This window comes from Desmodus rotundus, chromosome 12, assembly GCF_022682495.2.
Source record: "Desmodus rotundus isolate HL8 chromosome 12, HLdesRot8A.1, whole genome shotgun sequence".
Classification (NCBI taxonomy): domain Eukaryota; kingdom Metazoa; phylum Chordata; class Mammalia; order Chiroptera; family Phyllostomidae; genus Desmodus; species Desmodus rotundus.
In genome coordinates this window covers 36,377,956-36,404,920 of record NC_071398.1, presented here as the reverse complement: position 1 = coordinate 36,404,920, position 26,965 = coordinate 36,377,956, and the positions used below count along the sequence as shown (strand labels likewise).

At 37.2% G+C, this 26,965-nt stretch overlaps 1 protein-coding gene across 5 annotated transcripts in view; it reads left to right on the top strand.

Annotated features, from left to right (window-relative positions):
- Window positions 1-26,711, top strand: part of ZNF569 (zinc finger protein 569) — a 72,059-nt gene extending 45,348 nt beyond the window's left edge. For 3 of the 5 annotated variants that reach the window (XM_053916110.2, XM_024577732.4, XM_053916109.2), the window contains 3 exons: window positions 222-348; window positions 678-773; window positions 22,473-26,711. In XM_053916110.2, the coding sequence (XP_053772085.1) occupies window positions 315-348; window positions 678-773; window positions 22,473-24,295 (1,953 nt within the window). In that variant the 5' untranslated portion in view covers window positions 222-314 and the 3' untranslated portion in view covers window positions 24,296-26,711. The remainder of the gene's footprint in view (window positions 1-221; window positions 349-677; window positions 774-22,472) is intronic. The other 2 variants (XM_053916112.2, XM_053916111.2) reach the window with 2 other exon arrangements.
- Window positions 26,712-26,965: the final 254 nt, after the last annotated feature.

Genomic DNA, 26,965 nt, shown 5'->3' with positions numbered 1-26,965 from the left:
CCATGGTGGTTATTAAAGATATGTGCTTGCTAATTCAGTGAATGAATATAACCTGACAAGATATTGCTAATGAAATGTTTTTCTTTTAGAAATTTTTTAAAAACAGGTACTAAATTTTTATACCTCTTACCTGTGCATACCAAGAGAACCCAGTTCAGTATATTTTTTCTACATCATCTAAGATGGATGAATTCAAATTGAGTAGAAGTGTGTTGTTACAGGGAACAGTGACATTCAAAGATGTGGCTATTGACTTCACCCAGGAAGAATGGCAGCAATTGGATTCTGCTCAAAGGAACCTGTACTGGAATGTGATGCTAGAAAACTATAACAACTTAATCACAGTGGGTAAGGGTAGTTTATTGTGTAACCCAAATTCTTGGAGTAAAATTGTGTTTTTCCTCCCAGTTTTCTGAAGTGTGTGGAACCTTCAAGTGTTAAACTGAATTTAGCCCTTAGATGTCGTTACTCGTGTGAACGTGCATGCTGCAGCTTTCACATCAAAAAGTCCTTTTGGTTATGACGCTGGGAGGAGGCAGCATCCCCAGAAAGCACACTAAAGGACATGGTTTTCTTTGTCCTTTAGAAAACCTTGTTTCCCTGGGACAGCCTAAATTCTTGAATAATTCTTTGTTCTAGTATTTATGCCTAAATCATATGTCATTTCCCTTTGACAGGCTGCCCATTCACCAAACCTTATGTGATTTTTAAGTTGGAGCAAGAAGAAGAACCATGGGTTGTGGAGGACGAAGTGTTAAGGAGACACTGTCCAGGTTAGTGGGAGGGAACCAGATAGGTGAGAAGGAGCCAGGACCTTTTAATAATTAATATGTAAATAGTTGATTCCTCTAAAGTATTCTTCAAAGATATTTTCCTAAAGACTAGATTTTTATAGTGACAATCGGTTTGAGTTTTTTAAAAACCTAAGGTATCACTTCTAGGTAAGATTCTCAACTTCTTTCCTCAGAAGTTATTTTCAAGAAACTTAAAAGACCAGTTAGCCTTTTTACCTGGATGTTAGATACTATATTTCTTAACTCATTTCCAGCTTTAATTTGATAATCATTCTGTTTTTGACATCTCCAGTGTCTCTGCCCACCTTTTTATATAGGATCCTTTCTTTTTGTGTTCAGATATTCATGGAATTACAGTTGTTCAAATAAACCTGTTAACATTTATAGTCCTTTACTTTATAATTTCTTTTGTTCCTTCTATTGTAAATGCCTTAACATCGTATTTTGTACCCATAATCATACCCACTGTATTGTTAGCTTTTGCTCTCATACTTCCATAATGGCTACATTTTACTTCAAGAAAAGTCTTAAAGATAGTGGTACTTTTCAGTTTGCTCACATTATCTGCTACATTTGTCTTGTACACATATGCTCATATTTCTGTGTGTATATGTGTGATGTGTGCATGCACATACAAGATCTGTCTGGGAAAAGTCCAACCATTGTTAATATAATGAGAATGGTTTGCATGACATCATTGTAACCTGGTAGCCAAGGAGAGTGGACTGGAATGTGCATGCGTGACCAGTGACAATTCCACTGTACTAGTCAGTGGGGGTGGTAGATGCTGTTGAGTGAGCATGTGTACTGTGTGGCTGTTGCATTCAAAATGATTGAGCGAGTAGAACAATGAATCTGCATCAAATTTTGCATTAAGCTTGAACATTCCTCTGAGGAAACTATTCCAATGATTTAGAAGGCTGTAGCTATGGGCAACTGGTGATTGGCAGCTTCATCATGGCAACATGCCTACTTGTGCTTCACATCTCATGCAGAGATTTATTGCAAAACATCAAAGCACCCAGGGACTCAGACCCCCTACAGCCCAGATTTGGTGCCCTGTGACTTCTGGCTTTTCCCCAAACTAAAATCACCTTTGAAAGGGAAGAAATGTCAGACCATCGATAAGATTCAGGAAAATACAATGGGTCAACTGATGGCAATTGGGAGAACGATGTGAAGTCCCAAGATATCTACTTTGAAGGGGACTGAGGTGTCATTATCCTATTTACAAGATTTCTTGTATCTTGTATCTTCTTCAATAAGTGTCTCTATTTCTCCTATTACATGGCTGGATACCTTCTGGACAGACCTCATATACATATATATACATGCATACATATACATTTATACACATATATACATGCATGCCTAATGTGATAGATATTGCCAAGTCTTTTTTTGCTCACTAAGGAGATTTTAACAATTTCTGTTTCTACCAACAACTTTTGCCAGCACAGTCTATTGGTATTTTTTAAATCTTTGCCAAATTGATATGTAAAAAAATAACTTATTGTAGATTGAATTTGTATTTTTTATTATGAGTGAAGGCAAGTATTTTTTCATATGTTCAGAACTCATTAATATTTCATTACCAGCAGTTTGTATCTTACGCCCTTTTTTCTGTTGAGTTCTTAATTTTTATGAACTCAATATATTAATGTGAGCCCTTTATCATATGTTCTAGTATTTTTTCACAATAGGTCATTTGAAATTCCTCTTTGACCCACCTTGAGTTTTTTAATGTTCATGTAGTTAAAATCTCAATCTTTATTTATAGGAAATTATAATATTTTTTCCTTTTATATGCATAGGTGAATTATATTTACAAATTCCTTTTTTTTAAGTGTTGACACTACTACAGATGTCCCTATTCCACCCTCTTTTCACTCCCACCCTCCCCCGCCCTGGCCTTTACCATCTTGTTGTGTGTGTCCGTGGGCTATGCATATATATGCATTTATGCTCTTTGGCTAATCTCTTCCAGTTACTCCCTCCCCCATGAGATCCATCAGTCTGTCCCACGTATCCATGCCTCTGGTTCTATTTTGTTTGTCAGTTTATTTCATACATTAGAGTCCACACGTGAGTGAGATCACATGGTATTTGTCTGTCTCTGACTGGCTTATTTCTCTGTGAGTCATTATTAGGAAATATGTAAACTTAATAATCTCCAGATGCTATGAATTTAAGTAATTGTTATTTTTAGTCTTCGAAGCTAATGTTACACTGGTTTCATAAATAAAATTTGGAAGCTTTTCTTCATGTTCTGGAATACTTATAATAGCACTGACATATAAGTCCCTTAAATTTTGGGTTATCTTACCTGTTGAACTATCTGGACCTTGTAGATTATTGAGGGAAGGTTCTTTGACAGCTTTTTTTCTTTATTTTTTTCCTCTTAATTGAATTTATTTGGGTGACATTGGTTAACTAATTATAGAGGTTTCAGGTGCACAATTTCACAACATGTTATCTGTATTGTGTGTTCACCACCCTAACACAAGTCTTTGTCCAATCACCACTTATACCCCTTATACCCTCCTCTGCCTCCCTTCAGCTTCCTCCCACTGGAAATCACCACACTGTTGTTGGTGTCAATTAGTTTTTTCTTTTTTTTCATTTTAGCTCATTCCTTCCACCTCCCCAGCCTGCCACCCCCACCAGCTGTCAGCCTGCTCCTTGTCTATGAATCTGTCTCTATTTGTGCTTGTTAGTTCATTTTGTTCATTAGATTTTACATGTGAATGAAAGAATATGGTACAGGTATTTCTCTGACTGGCTTATTTTACTTAACATAATGCTCTCCAGGTCCATCCATATAGTCACAAAGAGTAAGAATTCCTTTTATGGCCAACTAGTATTCCGTCATGTAAATGTACCACAGCTTTTTTATCCACTCATTTACTGATGGACACTTGCGCTGTTTTCAAATATTGACTAATGTAAATAATGCTGCAATGAACATAGGGATGCATATGTTCTTACATATTCTTTTGTGTATGTATATCCAAGTTTCTTCAGCTAAATTCCCAGAATAAAAATCTCTGGGTCATAATGCAGTTGCATTTTTAATTCTTTGAGGTAACTCCATACTGCTTTCCACAGTGGATGTACCAATCTGCATTCCCTCCAACAGTACACAAAGGTTCCTCTTTCTCCACATCCTTGCCGACACTTGATGTTTGTTGTTTTATTAATTCTAGCCATTTTGACAGGTGTGAGGTGATACCACATTATGCTTTTAATTTGCACATCTCTGATGATTAGTGATGTTTAGCATCTTTTTATATGTTTATTGGCCATCTGTATGTCCTCTTTGGAGAAGTATCTATTCAGATCCCTTGCTCGGAACATTATACTAAGTGAAATAAGTCCCTCAGAGAAAGACAAGTACCATATGATTTCACTCATGTGTGGAATCTAATGAACAAACTGAATTAACAGGGAAAATAGAGACAGACTCATAGAGGGAGGACAGACTGATGGCTGCTGGGGTGGTGGAGAGATTGAACAAAAAAGAGAAAGAACTCATGAACAGGGACAACAACATGGTGAATGTGTGGATTAAGGGGGTGGATACAGGTGGAAAAGGGTATCAGGGGTTAAATAGTGATGGAGAATATTAACCTAGAAACAGGCAGCCATCACTGGGCTCTGTGTAGTTTTATGACCCTCAATTTAAATATAATGAAGCTGAGACTCAAATATTCAAAGGTCACATAGTTTGTTAAAAATAAATTCAGCACTTGAAAGAGAGGCAAGATGGTGGAGTATGGAGTGGAAGCCACACGAACCTCCTCCCAGGACCAATCTAGAATTACAATTAAATTGTGGAGAAATTGCCCAGGACAAACAACTAAACAATAGCGAGAGAGAAGCCTTATAACCTTGGACAGACAGAAGAATCACCTTCAACACAACCTGTCTGGTAAGAAGTGTGGTGGAGACTTGAGAAGGCTGGCTGGGTGCCCGCAGGCAGCAGCACTGGAGGGATAATTAAGAGGCAGGTTGGATCCCCTGAGAAGAATGGGGTCTAAACCTTAAGCTAGAATCCCCAGCCTAGAACACCAGAGCCCAAAAAGTACACAGATAACAACTGACCATGAAAAGCAGCAGGACTGGTCTCGGCCAGAGATGGACGGCTAGAGACACAAAGAGCTGTTTAAAGGGCCAACACACAAACTTTCATTTGCTGTCACTTAACTGAGGTTCCAGGAAAGGTGGGAGCATAGTGGGCTGGAGACGCCTGAGGAGTCTGAGGATGGAAGTTTTGGGGAGAGACCGGAGAGAGTGGCCACAGGGATCGTGGTGCTGAGTCATACGCCAAACTGCAGCAGCCATTGTGCTCAGGCAGATGGCTACCTTCTGAGCGGCACCAGCCTGTGGAGAAATAACAGCCCCACCCCCAAGAGAGACTCTGCCACAGCTCTGTGGTGCTTCAGCTTGACTGCTCAGTACAAAGTGACTAAATTAATAAACGGAGGAGTCGGCCACAGATGTAGATCCCTGGCAAAGGGGGAAACAATAGACCCAAGCCCAGGAGAAATTCTGCCCCACCCTATGGAGCTTAATAAACCTGACTGCTGAGTGCAAAGTGATTGGATTGACAACTGAAGGAGACAACATAGACACATATCTCTTGCAGTCTCAGAGCAGCCTACCTAAGGATAGATGGGGTCAACATCTGACATCACCAGAGATTGATACACAAAAAACAGTGGTAAATAGTAGAGGGTACTGAGACAAAACCCACTGTGATTTTATCCATGATTACCAATATTTTCTTTCCTGCATAGCTTTTTATCATTCATTTCTTATACAATAAGTTTGTGCATATTAAGTCACTAGAAATTTCACTGTAGTTTATTTCTCGCCTTTTCTATCATAGTCTTAATTACTTTATACCCTTATTAATATGGGTCCATTTGTTGTTGATAGTGGGATTGTGGGTGGGAGTTAATTTGTGAGTGTTGGTTTGTTTCCTGGGCTTTGTGGTTTTATTCTGGCAGCACCTGCACAACAGCATATAAGACACGGTGGGCAGAGTGACCCTCACTCAACCAGCTGGAGGGAGGGGTCACCCAAAGAATGACACAATAACAATCAAAACCCAATTACATCCTTAGAGCCAACATAAATGGTATAAAGGGCATCCCAAGAGCATCAGGTCCAGGAGATCAAGGAGACTGCACCACTGAATATCACAGCTCTCCTACCATAGAAGTTCTCACCACAGAGACAGGAGTCAAAACATCAATTAAAGAAGCAGAAGAAACAAGAAGAGTCTTGCCAAAAATGGGAAGACAAAGAAACAATCCCCAGTCAAAAGGAAAGGCAGAATCATCAGAAAGAGTGCTAAATTAAATAGAGGCAAGTCAACTATCAGATATTGAGTTCCAAGCAGTTGTTATTAGGAAGCTCAATGAGCTCACAGAGAATACCAAAAAATACAGGGAAGCCATGAGGAACTCACTGCAAACTATACCAACAAGAAAAGGGAAATAGTAACTATCAACAAGAGCCAAGAGGAAATGAATAATACAATTTCCGAAATAAGGAACACAGGAGGAAACAAAAGCAGGCTCGAAGAATCAGAGGATAAAATCAGCAAGCTGGAGGACATGATAGAAAAAAAACTGCTAGAAAGAGCAAGAAAAGGAAAAAAGACAGAACAAAGAGGTGTCAAGGGAACTGCAGGACAATGTGAAATGTAATGATATCCATATAATAGGGATACCAGAAGGAGAAGAAGAGCAAGGGATAGAAAACCTGTTTGTAAAAGTAATGATGGGAAACTTCCCTAATCTGATGAGAGAAAAAGTCACACAAATCCAGGAAACACAGAGAGTCCCAATCAAGAGGAACCCAAACAGACCCACTCCAAGACACATGAAAATTAAAACGGCAAAATTTAAGGACAGAGAATCTTAAAAGCAGCAAGGGAGAAACAGGAGGTAACATACAAGGGAGCCCTGATAAGGCTGGCAACTGAGTTCTCAACGGAAACACTATAATCCAGAAGGGAATGGCAGGAAATATCCAAGTAACAAATACCAAAGGCCTGCAACCAAGACTACTCTATCCAGCAAGGCTCTCAACTAAAATGTTAGGCAAAATATATAAGTCCCAGACAAAAGAAGGCTGAAGGAATACACCTACACGAAATCAGGACTGCAAGATATGCTACAGGATCTGCATTAAGAAAAGGAAGGAAAGGAGAGAGAGAGGAACACAGGTATGAAGGAAGAAAAATGGCAATGAATAAGTACCTATCAATAATAACCTTAAATGTAAATGGATTAAATGATCCAATCAAAAGCTATAGACTAGCTGCATGGATAAGGAATCATGACCTGCAGATATGCTGCCAAGAAGAGACCCACCTCAGAACAAGACCTACACAGACTGAAAGTGAAGGGTTGTAAAAAAAATATTCCAATGAAATGGACAAGAAAAATAAAGCTGGGGTAGCAATATTCGTATCAGACAAAATAGGCTTCAAAACAAGGGCCATCAGAAAAGACCCAGAAGGACACATCATAATATTCAAGGGAAGAATCAATCAAGAACACATAAACATTATAAACATATATGCATCCAACCACACCAATATATAGGGAAAATCTTGGAAGACTATGCCCTAGATCAAATGGACATAACTTATATATATAGAACCTTTCATCCCAAAGAAACAAAATACACATTGTTTTCAAATGCACATGGAACATTTTCAAAGATAGACCACATGATAGGACACAAAACAAGCCTCAACAAATTCAAGAAGAGTGAAATCATATCAAGCATTTTCTCAGACCACAAGGGACTGAAACTAGAAACCCAACTCAAGGAAAAAACTAAAAAATCACTGAAATTCATGGAGATAGAATAGCATGCTATTAAACAATGAATGGGTCAAAATGAGATCAAGGAAGAAATCAAAAAGTTTCTAGAAACAAATGAAAATGAACTCATAACAGTTCAAAACTTATGGGATACAGTGAAGGCAGTCCTGAGAGGGAAGTTCATAGTGATACAGACCTACCTAAAAAAAATAGAAATGTTTCAAGTAAACAACCTAAACCTACATCTACAAGAACTGGATGAACAACAACAAAGACAGCTCAGAACAAGTGGAAGGAAGACAATAACGAAGATCAGAACAGAATTAAATGACATAGAGACTAAAACAACTATTTTAAGGGTCAATAAATCCAGGAGCGTATTCTTTGAAAGGATAAACAAAATTGACTGGCTTTTGAGCAGACTCATCAAGTAAAAAAGAGACACCCCCAAAACACAATCGGAAATGAAAAAGGAGACATCGCAGCGGACACCACAGAAATATAAAGGATTGTAAGAAATTACTACGAAGAACTATATGGCAAGAAATTTGAAAACCAAGGTGAAATGGACAAATTTCTAGAAAAATATAATCCTCCAAAACTGAATAAAGCAGAAGCAGATAGCCTGAAAAGACCAATAACAACTAGTGAAATTGAAACAGTAATCCAAAAACTCCTGGCACACAAAATCCCTAGACCAGATGGTTTCACGGACTAATTTTACAAAACAATAAAGGAAGAGCTAACCCCTATCCTTCTCAGATTATTCCAAAAATCCAAGAAGTTGGTAACTCCCAAACTCTTTTTATAAAGACAACATCATCCTAATCCCAAACCAGATAAAGATACAACAAAGAAAGAAAACTACAGGCCAATATCATTGATGAACATGGACGCTATAATCCTCAATAAAATATTGGCAAACCACATCCAGCAATACATTAAAAAGATCATACACCATGACCAAGTGGGATTCATCTCAGGGATGCCATGATGGTACAATATTCACAAATCAATAAACATAATGCATCACATAAACAAAAGGAAAGACAAAAAGTCAAATGATCATACCAACAAATGTAGAAAAAGCATTTGATAAAGTATAGTACCCACTTATGATAGAAACACTCAGCAAAGTGGGAATACAGGGTGCATTCCTCAGCGTAATGAAGGCCATATATGCAAGACCTACAGCCAACATCATATTCAATTGCCAAAAACTAAAAGCTTTCCCACTGAGATCAAGGACAAGACAAGGATGTCCACTTTCATCACTTCTATTCAACTCAGTATTGGAAGTCCTAGCCACAGCAATTAGACAAGAAAAAGAAATAAAAGGCATCCAAATTGTAAGGAAGGAAGCAAAACTGTCATTGTCTGCAGATGACATGATACTATACATACAAAATCCTATAGACTCCACCAAACAACTACTGAACATAATAAATGAATTTGTTAAAACAGCATAATATATTCAGAATATATTCAGAGTCAATATTCAGAAATCAAAGGCATTTTTGTACAACAAGAAAATATCAGAAACAGAAATCAGGAAAAAAATGCCATATTTTATACCAACCAGAAAATAAAGTACCTAGGAATAAACCTATTAAAGAGGTAAAAGACCTGTACTTAGAGAACTATACAGCCTTGAAGATAGAAATAAAGAAGACACAAACAAATGAAAACATGTACCATGTTCATGGATTGGAAGAATTAATATAAAAATGTCCACACTACCCAAAGCAATTCATACATTTAACACAATACCTATGAAAATACCAGTTGCATATTTCACACATATGGAACAAATATTTCAAAAATTTACATTGAGCCATAAACGAATCCAAATAGTCACAGCAATTTTGAGAAAGAAGAATAAAGTAGGAGGGATCACAGTACCTGACATCAAAGTGTATTACAAGGCCGCTGTAAATCAAAACGTCCTGGTACTGGCATAAGAACAGACACCTGGACCAATGGAACAGAATAGAGAGCCCAGAAATAAACCCAAGTCTCTACAGTCAATTAATATTTGATAAAGGTGAAAGCAGCATAAAGTGGAGCAAAAATAGCTTCTTCAACAAATGATGTTGGGAGAGCTGAATGGCTACATGCAAAAAAATGAAACTAGATCACCAGCTTTCACCATTCACAAAAATAAATTCAAGGTGGGTAAAAGACTTAAATATAAGTCATAACACCATAAAAGTCCTAGAGGATAAAATAGGGAGGAAATTCTCAGATATTCCATGCAGCAATATTTTCACTGATATGTCCCCAAGTGCAAGGGACATGAAAGAATAAACAAATAGGATCTCATCAAAATAAAAAGTTTCTGTACAGCTAAAGGAAACAGCATTGAAATGAAAAGAGGATGAAACATATGGGAAAACATATTTGCCAATCATACCCCGGAGAAACATTTGATTTCCAAAAAATATAAAGAACTCACAGAACTCCACTCCAGGAAGACAAAGAACCCAGTTATAAAATGGGCAAAGGACTTGAACAAACACTTCTCCAAGGAGGACATACAAAGGGTCCAGAGACATATGAAAAGATGCTCAGCATCACTACCCATCAGAGAGATGTAAATTAAAACCACAATGAGATACCACTTTACATCGGTGAAAATGGCCATCATAAACAAACCAACAAACAACAAGTGTTGGAGATGACGTGGAGAAAAGGGTAACCTAGTGCAGTGTTGGTGGGAAAGCTGACTGGTGCAGCCACCGTGGAAAATAGTATGGGATTTCCTCAAAAAACTAAAAATGGAACTGCCTTTTGACCCAGAAATTCCACTGCTGGGATTATACCCTAAGAATCCTGAAACATCAATTCAAAAGAACCTATGCACCCCAATGTCCATAGCAGCACTATTTACAGTAGCCAAATGCTGGAAGCAACCTAAATGCCCATCAGTAAATGAATGGATCACAAACTTATGGTATATTTACATGATGGAATACTCCACAGCAGAAGGATCGAAGGAGCTCCTCCCCTTTGTGAAAGCAAGGATGGAATTGGAGAGCATTATTCTAAGTGAAATAAGCCAGGCAGTGAAAGAGAAATACCATATGATCTCACCTGTAAGTGGAACCTAATCAACAAAACAAACAAGCAAGGAACATGTAAGCAGAGACATTGAAATTAAGAACAAACAGAGTAACCAGAGGGGAGGTTGATGGGGACAATGAGGGGGAAACGGTGAAGAGTTTTCAGGAAGATGTCTAAAGGACTCTAGACAAAACCAAAAGGGGGTAGGATCAAGGGTGGGAAGTGAGGATGGCTCTGGTGGGAGGGGGGTTGACAAGGGTAAGATGGAGACAACTGTACTTGAACAATAAAAAATAACTTTAAAAAATCCCCATAATATTAAGTTAATTTTTTAAACAGATGCTGTTGTAAATCATCTCTTCTTTCTTCCTCAGTTTCTTAATACTTGTGATTAAGGTTTTTTAGTAATTTTTAGAGTTAATATATTGTGATCAGAGAAGAACATGGCCTTTATAATGGTTTGTTCTCACACACACACACACACACACACACACACACACAGGTGTGTCCTAAAAAAGGCTGGTATGGCTCAGTGGATTGAGTACCAAAATGCAAACCAAAGGGTTGTCCGTTCAGTTTCCAATCAGGGCATATACCTGGGTTGCAGGTCCCAGTAGGTGACCCTGGAAAGACAACCACACATTGATGTCCCTCTCTGTCTTTTTCTCCCTTCTTCTCCTTTCCAAAAATAAATAAATAAAATCTTTTTAAAAATGAGAATGGTTTGTGTGACATTGTTGTTACCTAGCAGCCAAGGAGAGTGGACTGGAATGCACATGCGTGAACAATGACAACTTCACTGTACTAGTCAGTAGGCAGTAGATGCCCTTGAGGGAGCATGTGTACTGTGTGGCCATCACATTCAAAATGACTGAGCAAGTAGAGCAAAGAATCTGTATCCAATTTTGCATCAAGTTTGAACATTCCTCTGCAGAAACTATTCCAGTGATTTAGAAGGCCATGGCTATGGGCAACTGGTGATTGGCCACTTCATCATGGCAATATGCCTGCTCATGCATTATGTCTTGTGCAGTTTTTTTGCGAAACATAAAAGCACCCAGGTGACTCAGACCCCCTACAGCCCAGATTTGGTGCCCTGTGACTTCTGGCTTTTCTCAAAAGTAAAATCACCTTTGAAATGGAAGAGTTGTCAGACCATTGATGGGACTCAGGAAAATACAGTGGGGCAGCTGATGGCAATTGCGAGAACTGTGTGTGGTTCCAAAGTGCCTACTTTGAAGGGGGACTGAGGCGTCATCATCCTATGTACAATGTTTCTTGTATCTTGTATCTTCTTCAATAAATGTCTCTATTTTTTATAGTGCATAGATGGATACTGTCTAGACAGACCACCCACCTACACCACTCCCCACATATACGCAAGTACATATACCAAAGTTTTGTAGACATTTGAAAGAACATGTAGTTTTTGTGAGATACAAAATTGTATTAATGGACATTTAACCAAACTCACAATTTTATCAGTTTTGCATGTCAAAATGTTGAGTTTGTTCTAGTTTTACACAAAAATGTAGGAGAGCCATGGCTGGTGTGGCTCCGTGGACTGAGTTCGTTCTAGTTTTACACAAAAATGTAAACCAACGTGTTGGCAGTTCAATTCCCAGTCAGAGCACATGCCCGGGTTGCAGGCCAGGTCCCCAGTAGGGGGCACGTGAGAGGCAACCACACATTGATGTTTCTCTCCTGTCTTTCTCCCTCCCTCCCTCCTAAAAATAAATAAATAAAATCTTTTTTAAAAATGTAGGAGCATTCTGATGCACCCTTTGTTGCTGCTCCCCTAGCTGTTTGCTGTGTTTCTTCTGGTATTGCATATTCCTTATTGCATCTCCTGGATCTGGAATTCACATTTATTAATTCTAAAATAATTTCTCCATTGATTCAATTTTCTGAAGTTTTACTCCCTGAAGTATATAATTTCATAAAAATTACTTTTCATTTGAAAGCAACCATTCCTGATCTGAATACTCCGTTTTGAGAGATGTATTACTGTAAATGTTGTTTAGCATTAAAATTAGAAATTAAAGTTTTCTCTTCTGCTCTGAAAAAAAAAAACCCTCTACATTACTCTTTTGTATTTTTTATCTTTAAATATATTGTTTTCAGTGACATACTTATTGTACTTGCTTCTAAATATGCTTGATGGTTTCTGAATGCAAATTGAAAATTTTAAATCTTAACTCCTGATAATGTTATTGTCCAAAATTGGGGTGCTTAATTTTGTTTTTTAAATCCTCATCCAAGTACATTTTTTTCATTCCTTGTTTAGAGAGAGATGGGGGGGGAGGAAGAGAGTAAGGGAGAGAAAGAAACATCCAAGTGAGAGAGAATCATCAATTAGTTGCCCACCGTATGCCCCAGGACCAGGGATCATAGTCACCCAGATCGGAGATTGAACCCACAACCTAGGTATGTGCCCTGATCAGAATTGAATGTGTAATGTTTCTATCATGGGAAAACCAACCAACTGAGCCGCAGCAGCAGCCAGGGCAAGGTTGCTTTCTTATGAAGATTATTCTGGTGATTGCCAATAGACATTACCAAGTGAGGACCAGTTGAATATTTTTTGGAGGTCCTGACTTATTGTAGGAACCTCAGTTGAGTTTCTTACTGCTGGCCCAAGGCTTAGGCTTCAGTTAACAGGGCTTTTGTTTGCATAGGTATTCAAGGCAGACCCATTCTCCAGCTTGTTTTCTAATTTGCTCTCTTAGATCTGATTTTGACTCATAGTTGTTTATTTTTGTTTTGTTCATTTTTTGTGTATGGTGCTCAGGTGTGGTTGGTGAAGAGTATTGAGGTGTTCTTGGAAGATTTATGCCACTTCCGATAAGCCCAGTGATGCATCCTAACTTCTGTTTTATCCATTATCTTTCTGTTTTACAATGTGAGGTTACCCTGCCATATTTTCAATACTAAAATTCCTAACTAGTGTCTTCTCTCTCTCTCTTTTCCCCTACCACTCGCTGATGTTCTTTGTGTCTTCCATTTTTCCCCTTGTTTCTGCTAATTTTTCATCCCTGTTTGCCTTCTCATTGTTTCTTGAAATATTTACATGTATATTTTGACATTCTGATTTATAGGTGCTGATTTCATTGTTTTTTAATTCATGGCAATACATTTAATCAGGATTTTCATTTCCTTGTATTTTGCTTGCTTTCTTTATATCATGTTTCTGTTATTTTTCCCTTGTAATACTTTTTTGTGAACATAATGTTGTTTTATAAATTTTTTCTTTATTTATATTGTTTACATTATTACAGATACTCCATTTTTCCCCTTTTGCCCACCTTTCCCCTGCCCCCACTCCCATTTCCTCTGGCCATCACTGCACAGTTGTTTGTGTCTATGTGTTATGCATGTATGTTGGCTAACAACAAGACCTTAGTAGTACTTTTCATAGATTAATTCCAGCACCTTTTGATTTTCGAGTGAGGATAGTTCTGTTTTGAACTGCTTTAAAGAAGGATGATATTCGGTGAAGGAAAGTGAGTGCTCTGATCTAGAGTAGGGATTAGCAAACTGTGGAATGTAAGCCAACCACTGTTTTTTGCAAATAAACTTTTATTGGAACACAGTCACACCCAATCATTTACATCTTATCTGTGGCTTTTTTCACATTACTAGTTGCATCAAAAATTATATGGCCTACAGCCCTGACCAGTGTGGCTTAGCTGGTTGGGCATCATTCCACAAAGCAAAAGGTCGCTGGTTCAATTCCCAGTCAGGGCACATGCCTGGGTTTCAGGTTCGGTGCCCAGTTTGGGTGTGTACAAGAGACAACCGATCGATGTATCTCTCTCACATTGATGTTTCTCTCCCTCTTTTTCTCCCCTTCCCTCCTCTCTCTCTAAAAAGAAATAAAATATTTTTAAAAATTATATGGACTACAAAGCCTAAAATATTTACTATCTGACCCTTTAAGAAAAAGTTTGCCAACTCGATATATATGACTGTGCTTCGTATTGAAGCCCCTTATTCTACATGTCTGTGTGGGTAGAAGTATGTTTAGGCTTTACTTATTCTCATTCAAAAAGGAAACTGCAGGTGCAAGTCTTTTCATAACTGAATCTTACACTCTAACCTCAGTAGACTTTCCTAAAAAGATAGTCTTTTTCAGAATGTCAGAATGATTCCTTGTTCATTCCTGGCTTCTCTGACATCTTGGGGTATCAAATCTTCCTGTAACCAATCTATACTCTTGAATTTCAATGTTGTAATCATGAGATAATTAATTCTGCCCTTCAACATGTGATACACATTTTGACACAGTCAGCTCCTTGCTCTACCCAACATCAGCATGAATAGATGTCTTTTTTTTAGAATCCTTCTTCCTCTGACCCAGCCTTTACTGTATTTGTTAACACTAATTTAATATAATTGTGAGGATATTCACCCCATAGGAACATTGAAGAGTCAATGACTTTTCTTTCTCCTTGTTTACAGAGAGGAAAGGAGATTAGCTATTTTATCATTCTACTATCTTAAATCATGGAATCTTCTCTTTCACATTTGATATTTTGATCTTGTCCTTGAAATTTTTTTTCACTTCTGCTTGGATAGTACCTTGATGACCTAATCTTACCTTCTCCCTCAACATATTTTGCTCAATTGAGCTGCTTTTTCCCCAAAATGAAGTGACCCAAAAACTTAGTATTCTTCCTTCTTTACAGTTATTGTCTGCAACCAAGTCTCTATCTTTACCTGCTTTACCTCTTCACAGGAATGTTTCCCTTAGGTTAGTCTCAGTCTAGGAGAGGGACAAGATCCCGTTTTCCCATCTTAGAGCTAAGCAGCAATACAAGACTATGTCTTACCCTTCAGTATGTAGACCTCACTTACTCTCTCTATGCTTGAGCCAGTTCTTTCTCTCTGTATTCTTCTGCCTGGTGTCCCTGAATCTAGCACCTTTCAGCTGTATTGTTTTGAGAGTAATCTTTCAACCTCTCTAGGGTAAAGCAGTGATTTTGTCTTCATTAGTTTATACCTTTTTCTTTATCTCATATTAGTGTGATGGGATCAGAGATAAATTAATGTATTTATTATACCATATTTAAGCTCAGTTTCTCATTCTTTGTTTTCCCTTCCACTCACTACACTTACTCCTTATCCCATCATTCTAGGTAGGCTCTTTCAGTTTCATGTTCTAACTCTTTCATCTAACAGTTACCTTCCTGTTTGTTCTCCTTTTATTAATTACTGTATTACTCAAGATAATTTTATGTATTTATTTTTTAAAGTATACAATACATGCTTATAGTACAAGTATTTTTTTTAAGTACTGAAAGATATATATTAAAAAGTAATTAAACTTTTCTTAACCATTTTCCCTCAGGCTGGCCTGTAGTGTAGGGTTTTTGACATCTTATAGGAAAGATTTCACAACATGAGTCCAGGGGATTTTTTTACTGCATTTATTAAAGCTGGAGACAGTGAAATAAAGGAAGGACTTAGGATAGAAGAAGTAACAAGAGAGTCAGAAGAGAGCCTAGGTGGTGCTCTGCTTTGGTTCCATAGAAATATTATAGGAAAGGAATGAGCCAAGGCGGGGCTGCTGTTAGCACACTGAGAAGTGAAGGTCACAGATACAGAAGTGAGCCAAGGCAGGGCTTCTTTTAGCTCACTGGGAAGTCAGAAAAAAAGGGGGCCTTGGAGATAGGATCACAGGGTAAGCCTAGGTCGAGCTGCCACTGCCTGCTGCTACCCTGGCTGCAAGTCTCATGGGAACCCTTAGAGTTTAGGAGAAAGTAAAAAGTTCAAGCCTGGGAAGGGGCATGGGATGCTCTAGAGAGAGCCTGCACTGAGTCTTTGTCCTAAGGGCTTTTTACCTTTTTTTTTTTTCCTGTGGTGGAGAATCTTAGGAGAGAATTTCAGCAGAATATTTATCAACTTTCTAGGTGCATTTTTAATATGCTGATGTTTCAAAATGAATGCATGGGGAGTTTGGAATTATTCTTTGGTCTGCTACCTTGTTTTACTTTTATCTTGAGTCTGGCTTTTAATGTGTGTTTGTTGTTGTTGTTGTTGTTATTTAACTGGCACAAATGACATTAATTGGGTCTCTGTTCTTTATTTTCCCAGACCAGGGTGATTTAAGTATTCATTGGTTAGGGAGGGGAGGTATAAACCATTCATTCTCAAGTGTCCCTGGTTAGGGGAGATGAGGTCATTTGATTCACCAGCTGGCTATAAGTTACTCAAACTGTTTGTCCTTGTTTAATTTTGTCTCAGTTTCCCTATTCCAGTTGCCAGGAATTTTCTTAGCTTTTTCTTGTCCTGTCACAGTGGGAAACCCTAACATCATTCTCCTTTGAGCTATTACTTAATTGTATTTTCAAACATTCTTATTGAAACCACTTTAATTTATTAGGTTATCTTGTGATAATTGTCATCTTTGCTGTTGAATGTTCTTTTCCAAGAATGTGGTACGCATTTTACCTTAGTTTTGCATATCACATTCAACATTACCTTAGGGCTGCCATAAAAAAGTACCATAAACTGGGTGACTTAGAATAACAGAAATTTATTCTACCATTTATGAAGACTAGAAATACTAAATCAAGGTGTCAGAGGGTTATGCTCCCTCTGAAACCTGTAGAAGGACATTTCCTTGTCCCTTTCAGGTTCTGGTAGCCCCAGAAATTGTTCTGGCTTGTGACATAATAGCTCCAGTCTGTCTTTACCTTCACGTGGCATTCTTCCTGTGCTTTTATAAGAACACCAGTTATTTTAATTTAGGGGTTACCCTAGTCAACTATGACCTCATCTTATTATATCTGCAATAACTCTCTAAATACTGTATTTTTCGAACTATAAGATACACCCCCCAAATTTGGGAGGAAAATGGGGGTGCGCCTTCTGGTTCAAATGTAGCTTACCTGGCTCGCTGGGGGTAGGGGGGAGGGCGGTGGAGCTGGGGTTTTTTTTCCCCATTTTCTCTCCTCTAAAACCTAGGTGTGTCTTATAGTCCAAAAAATATGGTAACTTCACATTCTGAGGTTGGGGGTGGGTGTGAGGAATTAGGACTTCAACACATACTTTTCGGTCAAGGAGGGGCACATAGTTCAATCCATGGCATGTCTATTTGTTCAAATCTGTGTGTGGATTTTAAAGTTTCCTTATAATTTTGGGACCTTTCTAGTTAAATTTATTCCATATTTTTATGTTTTTATTGCATTTATAAGTGTAGTCTTCTGTTTTATTTTTGTAAATAGTTGTTGGTATATATGAAGGTTATTGAAACTGAATATTTGCTATAATGGTGAATTTAATGAGTTTATTTTTATAATTATTTTTCAACTGACTCTCTTTGAAAATAATAAAAATAAAAGATATGAGCTTATGTGAACTCTTAAATAAAAGTTAAAATAATCAGGTTAATTTGTCCTATCCATGAACATGGTATGGGCTTCCAGTTTTTGTATCTTCAATTTCTTTCATCAGTGTCTTATAATTTTCTGAGTACACAGGTGTTTTACATCTTTGGTTAGGTTCATTCCTAGGTATTTTATCCTTTTTGAAGTAATTGTGAATGGGATTGTTTTCTTCTTAATTTCCCTGCCTATTAGTTTGTTATTGGCATATAAAAATGCAACTAATTTCTGAATATTAATTTTGTACCCTGCTACTTTGCTGAATTCATTTGTCAGTTCTAGTAGTTTCTTGATGGAATGTTTAATGTTCTCCATGCCCTGTATCATGTCATCTGCAAATAAAGGCAGTTTTACTTCTTTCTTTCCAATTCAGATGCCTCTTATTTCTCCTTCTCATCTGATTGCTGTAGCTGAAACTATAAAAACCCTAAAAGAAAACATAGGCAGCAAAATCTCAGATATTGCTCATAGAAATTGCTGGGTGGATATATCTCCCCAGGCAAGGGGAACAAAAGAAAAAATAAAAAAATAGGACTTCATCAAACTAAAAAGTTTTTGCACAGCAAAGGAAATCATAAACAAAATAAAAAGACAGCCCAGAGATGGGAGAACATATTCACTGATACATCTGATAAGGGGTTAATATCCAAAATTTATAAAGTACTTACAAAACTCAACACCCAAAAAACAAACAACTCAATTAAAAAATGGGCAAAGGACTTGAATAGAGTTCTTCGTGGAGGACATAGAGATGGCCAGTAAACATATCAAAAGACACTCAACATCACTAATCATCAGAGGAATACAAATAAAAACCACAGTGAGATATTATCTCACACCTGTCAGAATGGCTATCATCAATAAATAAAACAGTAAGTGTGGCGAGGATGTGGAGAAAGGGGAACTCTTTTCCACTGTTGGTGGGAATGCAGACTAGTGCAGCCACTGTGGAAAGCAGTATGGAAATATCTCAAAAATTAAAATGGATCTGCCTTTTGACCCAGCGATCTCACTTCTGGGAATATATCCGAAGGAACTCAAATCACTAATTCAAAAGAAAATAAGCACCCCTATGTCCACTGCAGCATTATTTATGATCACCAAGACATGGAAGCAGCCCAAGTGTCCATCAATAGATGAGTGGATAAACAATTATGGCAAGTTTACACAGTGGAATTCTACTCGACTGTAAAAAAGAAGAAAATTTTACCCTTTGCAAAAGTATGGATGGACCTGGAGAACATTATGCTAAGTAAAAGAAGCCAGTGAGAGAAAGTCAAATACTATATGATTTTACTCATGTAGAATCTAACAAACAAATGGAACTAACAAGCAAAACAGAGACAGACTCATAGATGGAGAACACATCTCCAGCTAGTGGGGCAGGAGGGTAGCAGGGTGGAGGGATCAAGCAAAAAAGTAAAAGGACTCATGGTCATGGACAACAGGGTAGTGATTTCTTGGGCAAGGGGCAATTAAGGACACAAATCTTAATGGAAAAAATATAATGAATACTACTTTAAAAAGGAGAAAAGTACACCTAGAATAAAAAAAGTTAAAATCTTGAAGCTTTTACTTTTATTATTTTCATTATAATGGGAATGATTTAATCACTAAAGTTTTTAATTGAGTTTATTTGGGTGACATTGGTTGACAAAAACATACAGGCTTTAAGTGTACATCTCAATGAAACATCTGCATACTGCATCATGCGACAGTCGCCCAAAGTGAAGTCTCTTTTTGTCCACATTTATCCCTCCTTTTTCCCTTTTTCACTTCCCCCAATCCCCTTTCCCTCTGGCTACCACCATACTATTGTCTGTGTCTGTGTTTTATACATGTTTTGCTTAATATCCACCTTTTCTTCACCTAGCCCTCCAACCCTGCTCCCCTCTCACAGCTGTCAGTCCATTCTGTGTATCTCTGCCTCTGTTTCTATTTTGTTTGCTAAATTATGTTGTTCATTAGAGTCCACAGATAAGTGAGCTCATATGGTATTTGTCTTTCTCTCACTGACTTATTTTACTTAGCATAATATTGTCCAGGTCCACCCATGCCGTCACAAAAGGTAAGATTTCCTTTTTTTTTTTTTTTTAAGGCAGAGTAGTATTACATTGTGTAAATATATCACACCTTTTTAAAAAAAATTTTATTGTTATTCAATTACAGTTGTATGCCTTTTCTCCCCATCCCTCCACCCCACCCCAGCTGAACCCACCTCCCTCCCCCACATCCACCCTCCCCCTTGATTTTGTCCATGTGTCCTTTATAGTAGTTCCTGTAATCCCCTCCTCACTGTCCCCTCCCCCACTACCCCCTGGCTATTGTTAGATTGTTCTTAACTTCAATGTCTCTGGTTATATTTTGTTTGCTTTTTTCTTCTGTTGATTATGTTCTAGTTAAAGGTGAGATCATATGGTATTTGTCCCTCACCATCTGGCTTATTTCATTTAGCATAATGCTCTCCAGTTCCATCCATGCTGTTGCAAAGGGTAGGAGCTCCTTCTTTCTCTCTGCTAGAATTCCATTGTGTAAATGTACCATAGTTTTTTGATCAACTCATTTGCTGATGGGCACGTAAGTTGCTTCCAGTACTTGGCTGTTGTCAATTGTGCTGCTATGAACATTGGGGTGCATAGGTTCTTTTGGATTGGTGTTTCAGGACTCTTAGGGTATAATCCCAGCAGCATAATTGCTGGGTCAAAGGGCAGTTCCATTTTTAGTTTTCTGAGTAAACTCCATACTGTTTTCTACATTGGATGTATCAGTCTGCATTCCCACCAACAGTGCACTAGGGTTCCCTTTTCTCCGCATCCTCTCCAACATTTGTTTGTTGATTTGTTTATGTTGGCCACTCTAACCGGTGTGAGATGGTACCTCATTGTGGTTTTCATTTGCATCTCTCTGATGGCTAGTGATGCTGAGCATCTTTTCATATGTCTCTGGGCCCTCTGTATGTCTTCCTTGGAGAAGTGTCTGTTCAAGTCCTTTGCCCACTTTTTAACTGGGTTGTTTGTCTTCCTGGAGTATCACACCTTTTTTTTTATCCACTCATCCACTGATGGATGCTTGGGCTGTTTTCATATCTTGGCTATTGTAAATAATGCTCTAATGAACATAGGGGTACATATATTCTTTCAAATTAGCATTTCTGGGTTCCTCAGATATATTCTCAAATGTCAACTGACTCTTGATTTTGCAGGTAAATTGTTTTATTGTTGGCAAATAATGTTAATTTTACTTTCGCTTTCCAACTTTGTACACCTGCTGTTTATTTAATTTACTGCTCAGTGCTGTAATAATAGTGGCATAGTACTCATCTTCTTCCTGACTTTAATGTGTATGTTTTGGGAATTTTCCCATTAACTATATGGTGCTTTTGTTTAAGTTGTACTGTACTTTATTTCTCAAGTTAAATAAAGTGTTTGTCTAGTCCCATTTTAAAGTTATTTTTAATGGAGTATAGATGCTGAGTTTTATCATCTCTTTAATATTTTTGGAAATCATTACTTGATTTTTCACTTTTGACCAATTTACTTATAGTAAATAATTTTTCTAATATTGAAACATGCTTATATTCCTGGGGAAAAAATCTACTCATGTGTGATATATCTTATATTTAATGTGCTTTCTGGGTTCTTTATTTTTCTTCTAGGTCATTGTGATATTTTATCTAGAATTTTTACATTGAAATTCCTGAGTGAAATTGGTGTATAATTTGTTTTTTATTGTCATCTTTGTCAGGTTTTGGTATTAATATTGCTTGTTTCACACATACAAAAAAAATGCAAATTCTACTCTTTTCTTTTGTAACATTTTGCACAACATTAGTGTTGTCTCAAATATTTGTTAAAATTCCATGTGAATCTCTGTATTTGTTTTGTTTTTAGGGGATTTCTTTTTATGTTTTTCTGTTTATTTTATGGAAATTGGTCTGCTAGATTTTCTATATGTTTTAGAGTCACTTTTGTCATTTACATTTTCTAGGAAATTATTTATATCAAACAGTGTACAATAATGTATTTTAATAGAGTGCTGCAAAATTTATGATTTTTACTTCCTCTTTTTACTTTATTATTATTTCTTCTTTATAAATTCTGCATTTTTAATTTATTCAACAGTTAATCCATTTTCTCTCAGATCCCATTTAAAAGCAATCAAGTCTGTTTGCATTCATAAGTGTCTGCTTCTACTCATATTTATCTTCCTGAAATTTTCTAAAACTTAGAAAATAGGAGGTATGTGTACCTGGAATTTGCTTAATAGTGGGAAACTAGGCCTTAAGCCATGAATCAATCCTACAATAGAATGTTTTTGAAATCTTCTTGCTATTATATTATTGGAAGAATTTGTAAGTAATATTTATTTGCAATCTGTTTTAGGAGAAATATGGAGAATTGATGACCATCAGAATATACAGGACAGACTTTTGACACAACTTGAAGATAAGTTTATAAAAACACTGACTGAAGAAAAATTCAGTGAATGTCATAAAAAAATTTCTGATGCATTTTCTCCAAACTCAGACTTTTTTTCTTCTAGTCACAACCTTCATGACTATAAGTTATTTGGAAAATGTCTAGAACATAATTTTGACTGTCATAATAATGAGAGAATTCTTATAAGAAAGGAATACTGTGAATATAATGAACCTATAAAGTCATCTGGCAATAGCTCATCAAATCTTGTAGTAACTCCCTTTAAGTGTAATCATTGTGGAAAAGGATTTAGTCAAACCTTGGATCTTATCAGACACCTGAAAATTCATACTGGAGAGAAACCCTATGAATGTAAAAAATGTAGGAAAGCCTTTAGCCGTAAGGAAAACCTCCTAAAACATCAGAAAATTCACAGTAGAGAACAATCTTATGAATGTAATAAATGTGGGAAAGCTTTCATTAAAGTGTCAAATCTCATCAGACATCAAAGAATTCATACTGGAGAGAAACCCTATGCATGTATGGAATGCGGAAAATTCTTTAGTCAGAAATCAAATCTCATTGATCATGAAAAAATTCACACTGGAGAGAAACCTTATGAATGTGATGCATGCAGAAAAACATTCAGCCAGAAGCAAAGCCTCATTGCACATCAGAAAGTTCATACTGGGGAGAAACCTTATGCATGTAATGAATGTGGTAAAGCTTTCCCTCGAATTGCATCCCTTGCTCTTCATATGAGAAGTCATACAGGAGAAAAACCTTATAAATGTGATAAATGTGGAAAAGCCTTCTCTCAGTTTTCCATGCTTATTATACATATGAGAATTCATACAGGTGAGAAACCCTATGAATGTAAAGAATGTGGAAAATCCTTCTCTCAAAGTTCAGCCCTTACTGTACATATGAGGAGTCATACTGGTGAGAAACCCTATGAATGTAAGGAATGTGGAAAAGCCTTCAGCCACAAGAAAAACTTCATTACACACCAAAAGATTCATACTAGAGAGAAACCGTATGAATGTAATGAGTGTGGGAAAGCATTTATTCAGATGTCAAATCTTGTTAGACACCACAGAATTCACACTGGAGAAAAACCCTATATATGTAAAGAATGTGGAAAAGCCTTTAGCCAGAAATCAAATCTCATTGCTCATGAAAAAATTCATTCTGGAGAGAAACCCTATAAATGTAATGAATGTGGTAAAGCCTTCAGCCAAAAGCAAAACTTTATTACACATCAGAAAGTTCACACTGGAGAGAAACCTTATGATTGTAATAAATGTGGTAAAGCCTTCTCTCAAATTGCATCCCTTACTCTTCATCTGAGAAGTCACACAGGGGAAAAACCCTATGAATGTGATAAATGTGGGAAATCCTTCTCTCAGTGCTCATTGCTTAATTTACATATGAGAAGTCATACAGGTGAGAAGCCTTATGTATGTAATGAATGTGGAAAAGCTTTCTCTCAAAGAACTTCCCTTATTGTACATATGAGAGGTCATACAGGTGAGAAACCCTATGAATGTAATAAATGCGGAAAAGCCTTCTCTCAAAGCTCATCCCTTACTATACATGTACGAGGTCATACAGGTGAGAAACCCTTTGACTGTAGTAAATGTGGAAAAGCCTTCTCTCAAATCTCGTCTCTTACACTTCATATGAGAAAACATACGGGTGAGAAGCCTTATCATTGTAATGAGTGTGGTAAGGCTTTCAGTCAAAAGTCACATCTTATTAGACACCAGAAAATTCATACTTATTAGAAATAGAAGCCCTGTGAATATTATGAATATGGAAACACCTTCAGAAGGAATTAGCACCTCCTAACATATTACATAATTGATTCTAGAGCTGAAAACTATTAATATAGGAACATTTTTGAAGAAGTCACACATTTGTGAAACATGAGAATTATTACCAGGGTTACAAATTGTGTAATGAAAAAGCTGATCATCAAAAACTTTTAGCAGATATCTATTGCTATTTATTAATCATTCACAGTAAAGCCTGAAACAAGTTATTTTTTGTCAGCTCATCAACATGATACTTGAGCTCCTAGCCAATGAATTATCAAGAAAAAGATTGGAGGGGAAAAAGAAACTATAAAAATAAACTTTTATATGAGAAATAATTAGAAAGTGTGTTGGTATAAAATATCTAAGAATAGACACAATGAATATATATATATATCACATTTTGAAGACCATAAGATAATGCTAAAATTGTAGAACATAACATTATAAACAGTATTTTTTTCACAAATCTCTAACATACTTGTAAAGTACTTCTACTCGGAGTTTTCATTAGTTATAATTTAAGAATTTTACAAGCTGATTCAAAATTTTATATTGGGATGTAAAATACTGCAAACAGCTGAAGGAAATGTTAAAAACAAAAAAAGAGAAGACAGTCTCCTAGATATCACATACTTTATTTCAAACAGCATCATTTAAACAATGTGTTCTTGATGAGTAAATCAGTAGAAGCAAATTGAGGGTTGAAGGAAAAAGATATGTGGATTTTGTGTGTGACAGTGCTATGGACATCATTGGAGAAAGGATGGCCTATTTGATAATGGAAGATTCATCTTAACAAAAAACATTAGCTCTCTATACCATATATAAAAATAAAATTCAAATAAAGAAAAATAGAAAAAGCAAAATTCTAAAACTATGATGAAAATAGAATATATTTATTTATTACTTTAGAGTAACAGGATTTTTTTTAAAAAACACATAAATATGAAACAATTCTATTTTGGTGTATTGGTTTCAGAGGCACCCAAATATGTGTACAAAGAGCAATATGTGTTCACTGTGTTCTGTTATGGTGTATTGTCTTAATAGCACCAATATACATGCACAAAGAAATATAAGTTCACTGTATTATGCTTTGTATTACTGTAAATTGGGCATAGCATAAATTTCTATGGTATAGAGGTAGATCATTATGATGTGATTGTTTATTTGATATAATACAGTATTTACAGAATACAAATTTGACATAGTTGCCTGGATAGTATACAACATAATAGGAGTAAAAAGCAAAGTGTACAATAAAATATGATACATTTGTATCAGTATAATAAAATAATGCAAAGAATAGTACTGTGTATTGACCATAGATCCATATATTACTGTGGTTTCTACTTTTAGGGAGTGGGAAAGGTAGGGAGGGCGTGGTTACATTTACCTGTAATAGTTCTTAAAGAATGAAAGCAAATATGACAGTGGTAACAAATCTGGTTGTCAAAATTGTGTTTCTTTTTTTTTGTATTCTTTCTTGCCTTTGTTTATTACCTATTGTTCTAAAAAATAAATCAATTTTGACCTACATAAATAATTTTTAAGTGGATTCTTATTTTTGATCAGATACTAACATTTACAGAGAATTCCTTTTGCTAACACACAAACCAAACCTGAATTAAGATAATGCTTTGCTGAGTGAGGAACCAAAATGGAGGCATAGGTAGACACACTACGCCACCTCCCACAACCAGAACAGACAGAAAATCGAAGGGCAAGGAAGTCCGACACCAAGGAAATAAAAAATAAACATTCATCCAGACTGGTAGGAGGGGCAGAGACAGGCATGGGGCGGAGAGGACTCGCGTTGCCGTGGCGGGACCGAGACTGGTGGAGTGTGGGACGAACGGGACACTAGCAGACCCTGCCACCCCACATTCACGCACAGATAAACCGACAGGGCTGGACTCAGACTGGCAGAGAACGGGGCAGGCACAGCGGCAGGTAGCACCCCGCGGTCCCACACTCACACACACAGATAGACCGGGAGGAACGGTGGGGAGCGAGGCAGACCGCACAACCCAGGGCTCCAGCGCGGGGAAATAAAGCCTCAGACCTCTGATTGAAAACGCCCGTTGGGGTTGGGGCGGCAGCAGGAGAGACTCCCAGCCTCACAGGAGAGGTTGTTGGAGAGACCCACAGGGGCCTAGGGGGTGCACAAGCCCACCCACTTGGGAGCCAGCACCAGAGGGGCCCAATTTGATTGTGGGTAGCGGAGTGAAAGATTGGAGTCTGGTGGAGAGTGGAGCGGGCGCCATTGCTCCCTCTTGGGCCCTCCCCCACGTACAGCATCACAGCACAGCGACCAGCGTCACCGCACCCCCGGGGAACACCTAAGGCTCCGCCACTTTAAGTAACAGACGCGCCAAGACAAAAAAATATATATATATGGCCCAAATGACAGAACACTTCAAAGCTCCAGAAAAAATACAACTAAGTGAGGAAGAGATAGCCAACCTATCAGATGCACAGTTCAAAACACTGGTAATCAGGAAGCTCATAGAATTGGTTGAATTTGTTCGAAAAGTAGATGAAAAAATGAAGCCTATGCTAAGAGAAACAAAGGAAAATGTACAGGGAACCAATAGTGATGTGAAGGAAACTGGGACTCAAATCAATGGTGTGGAC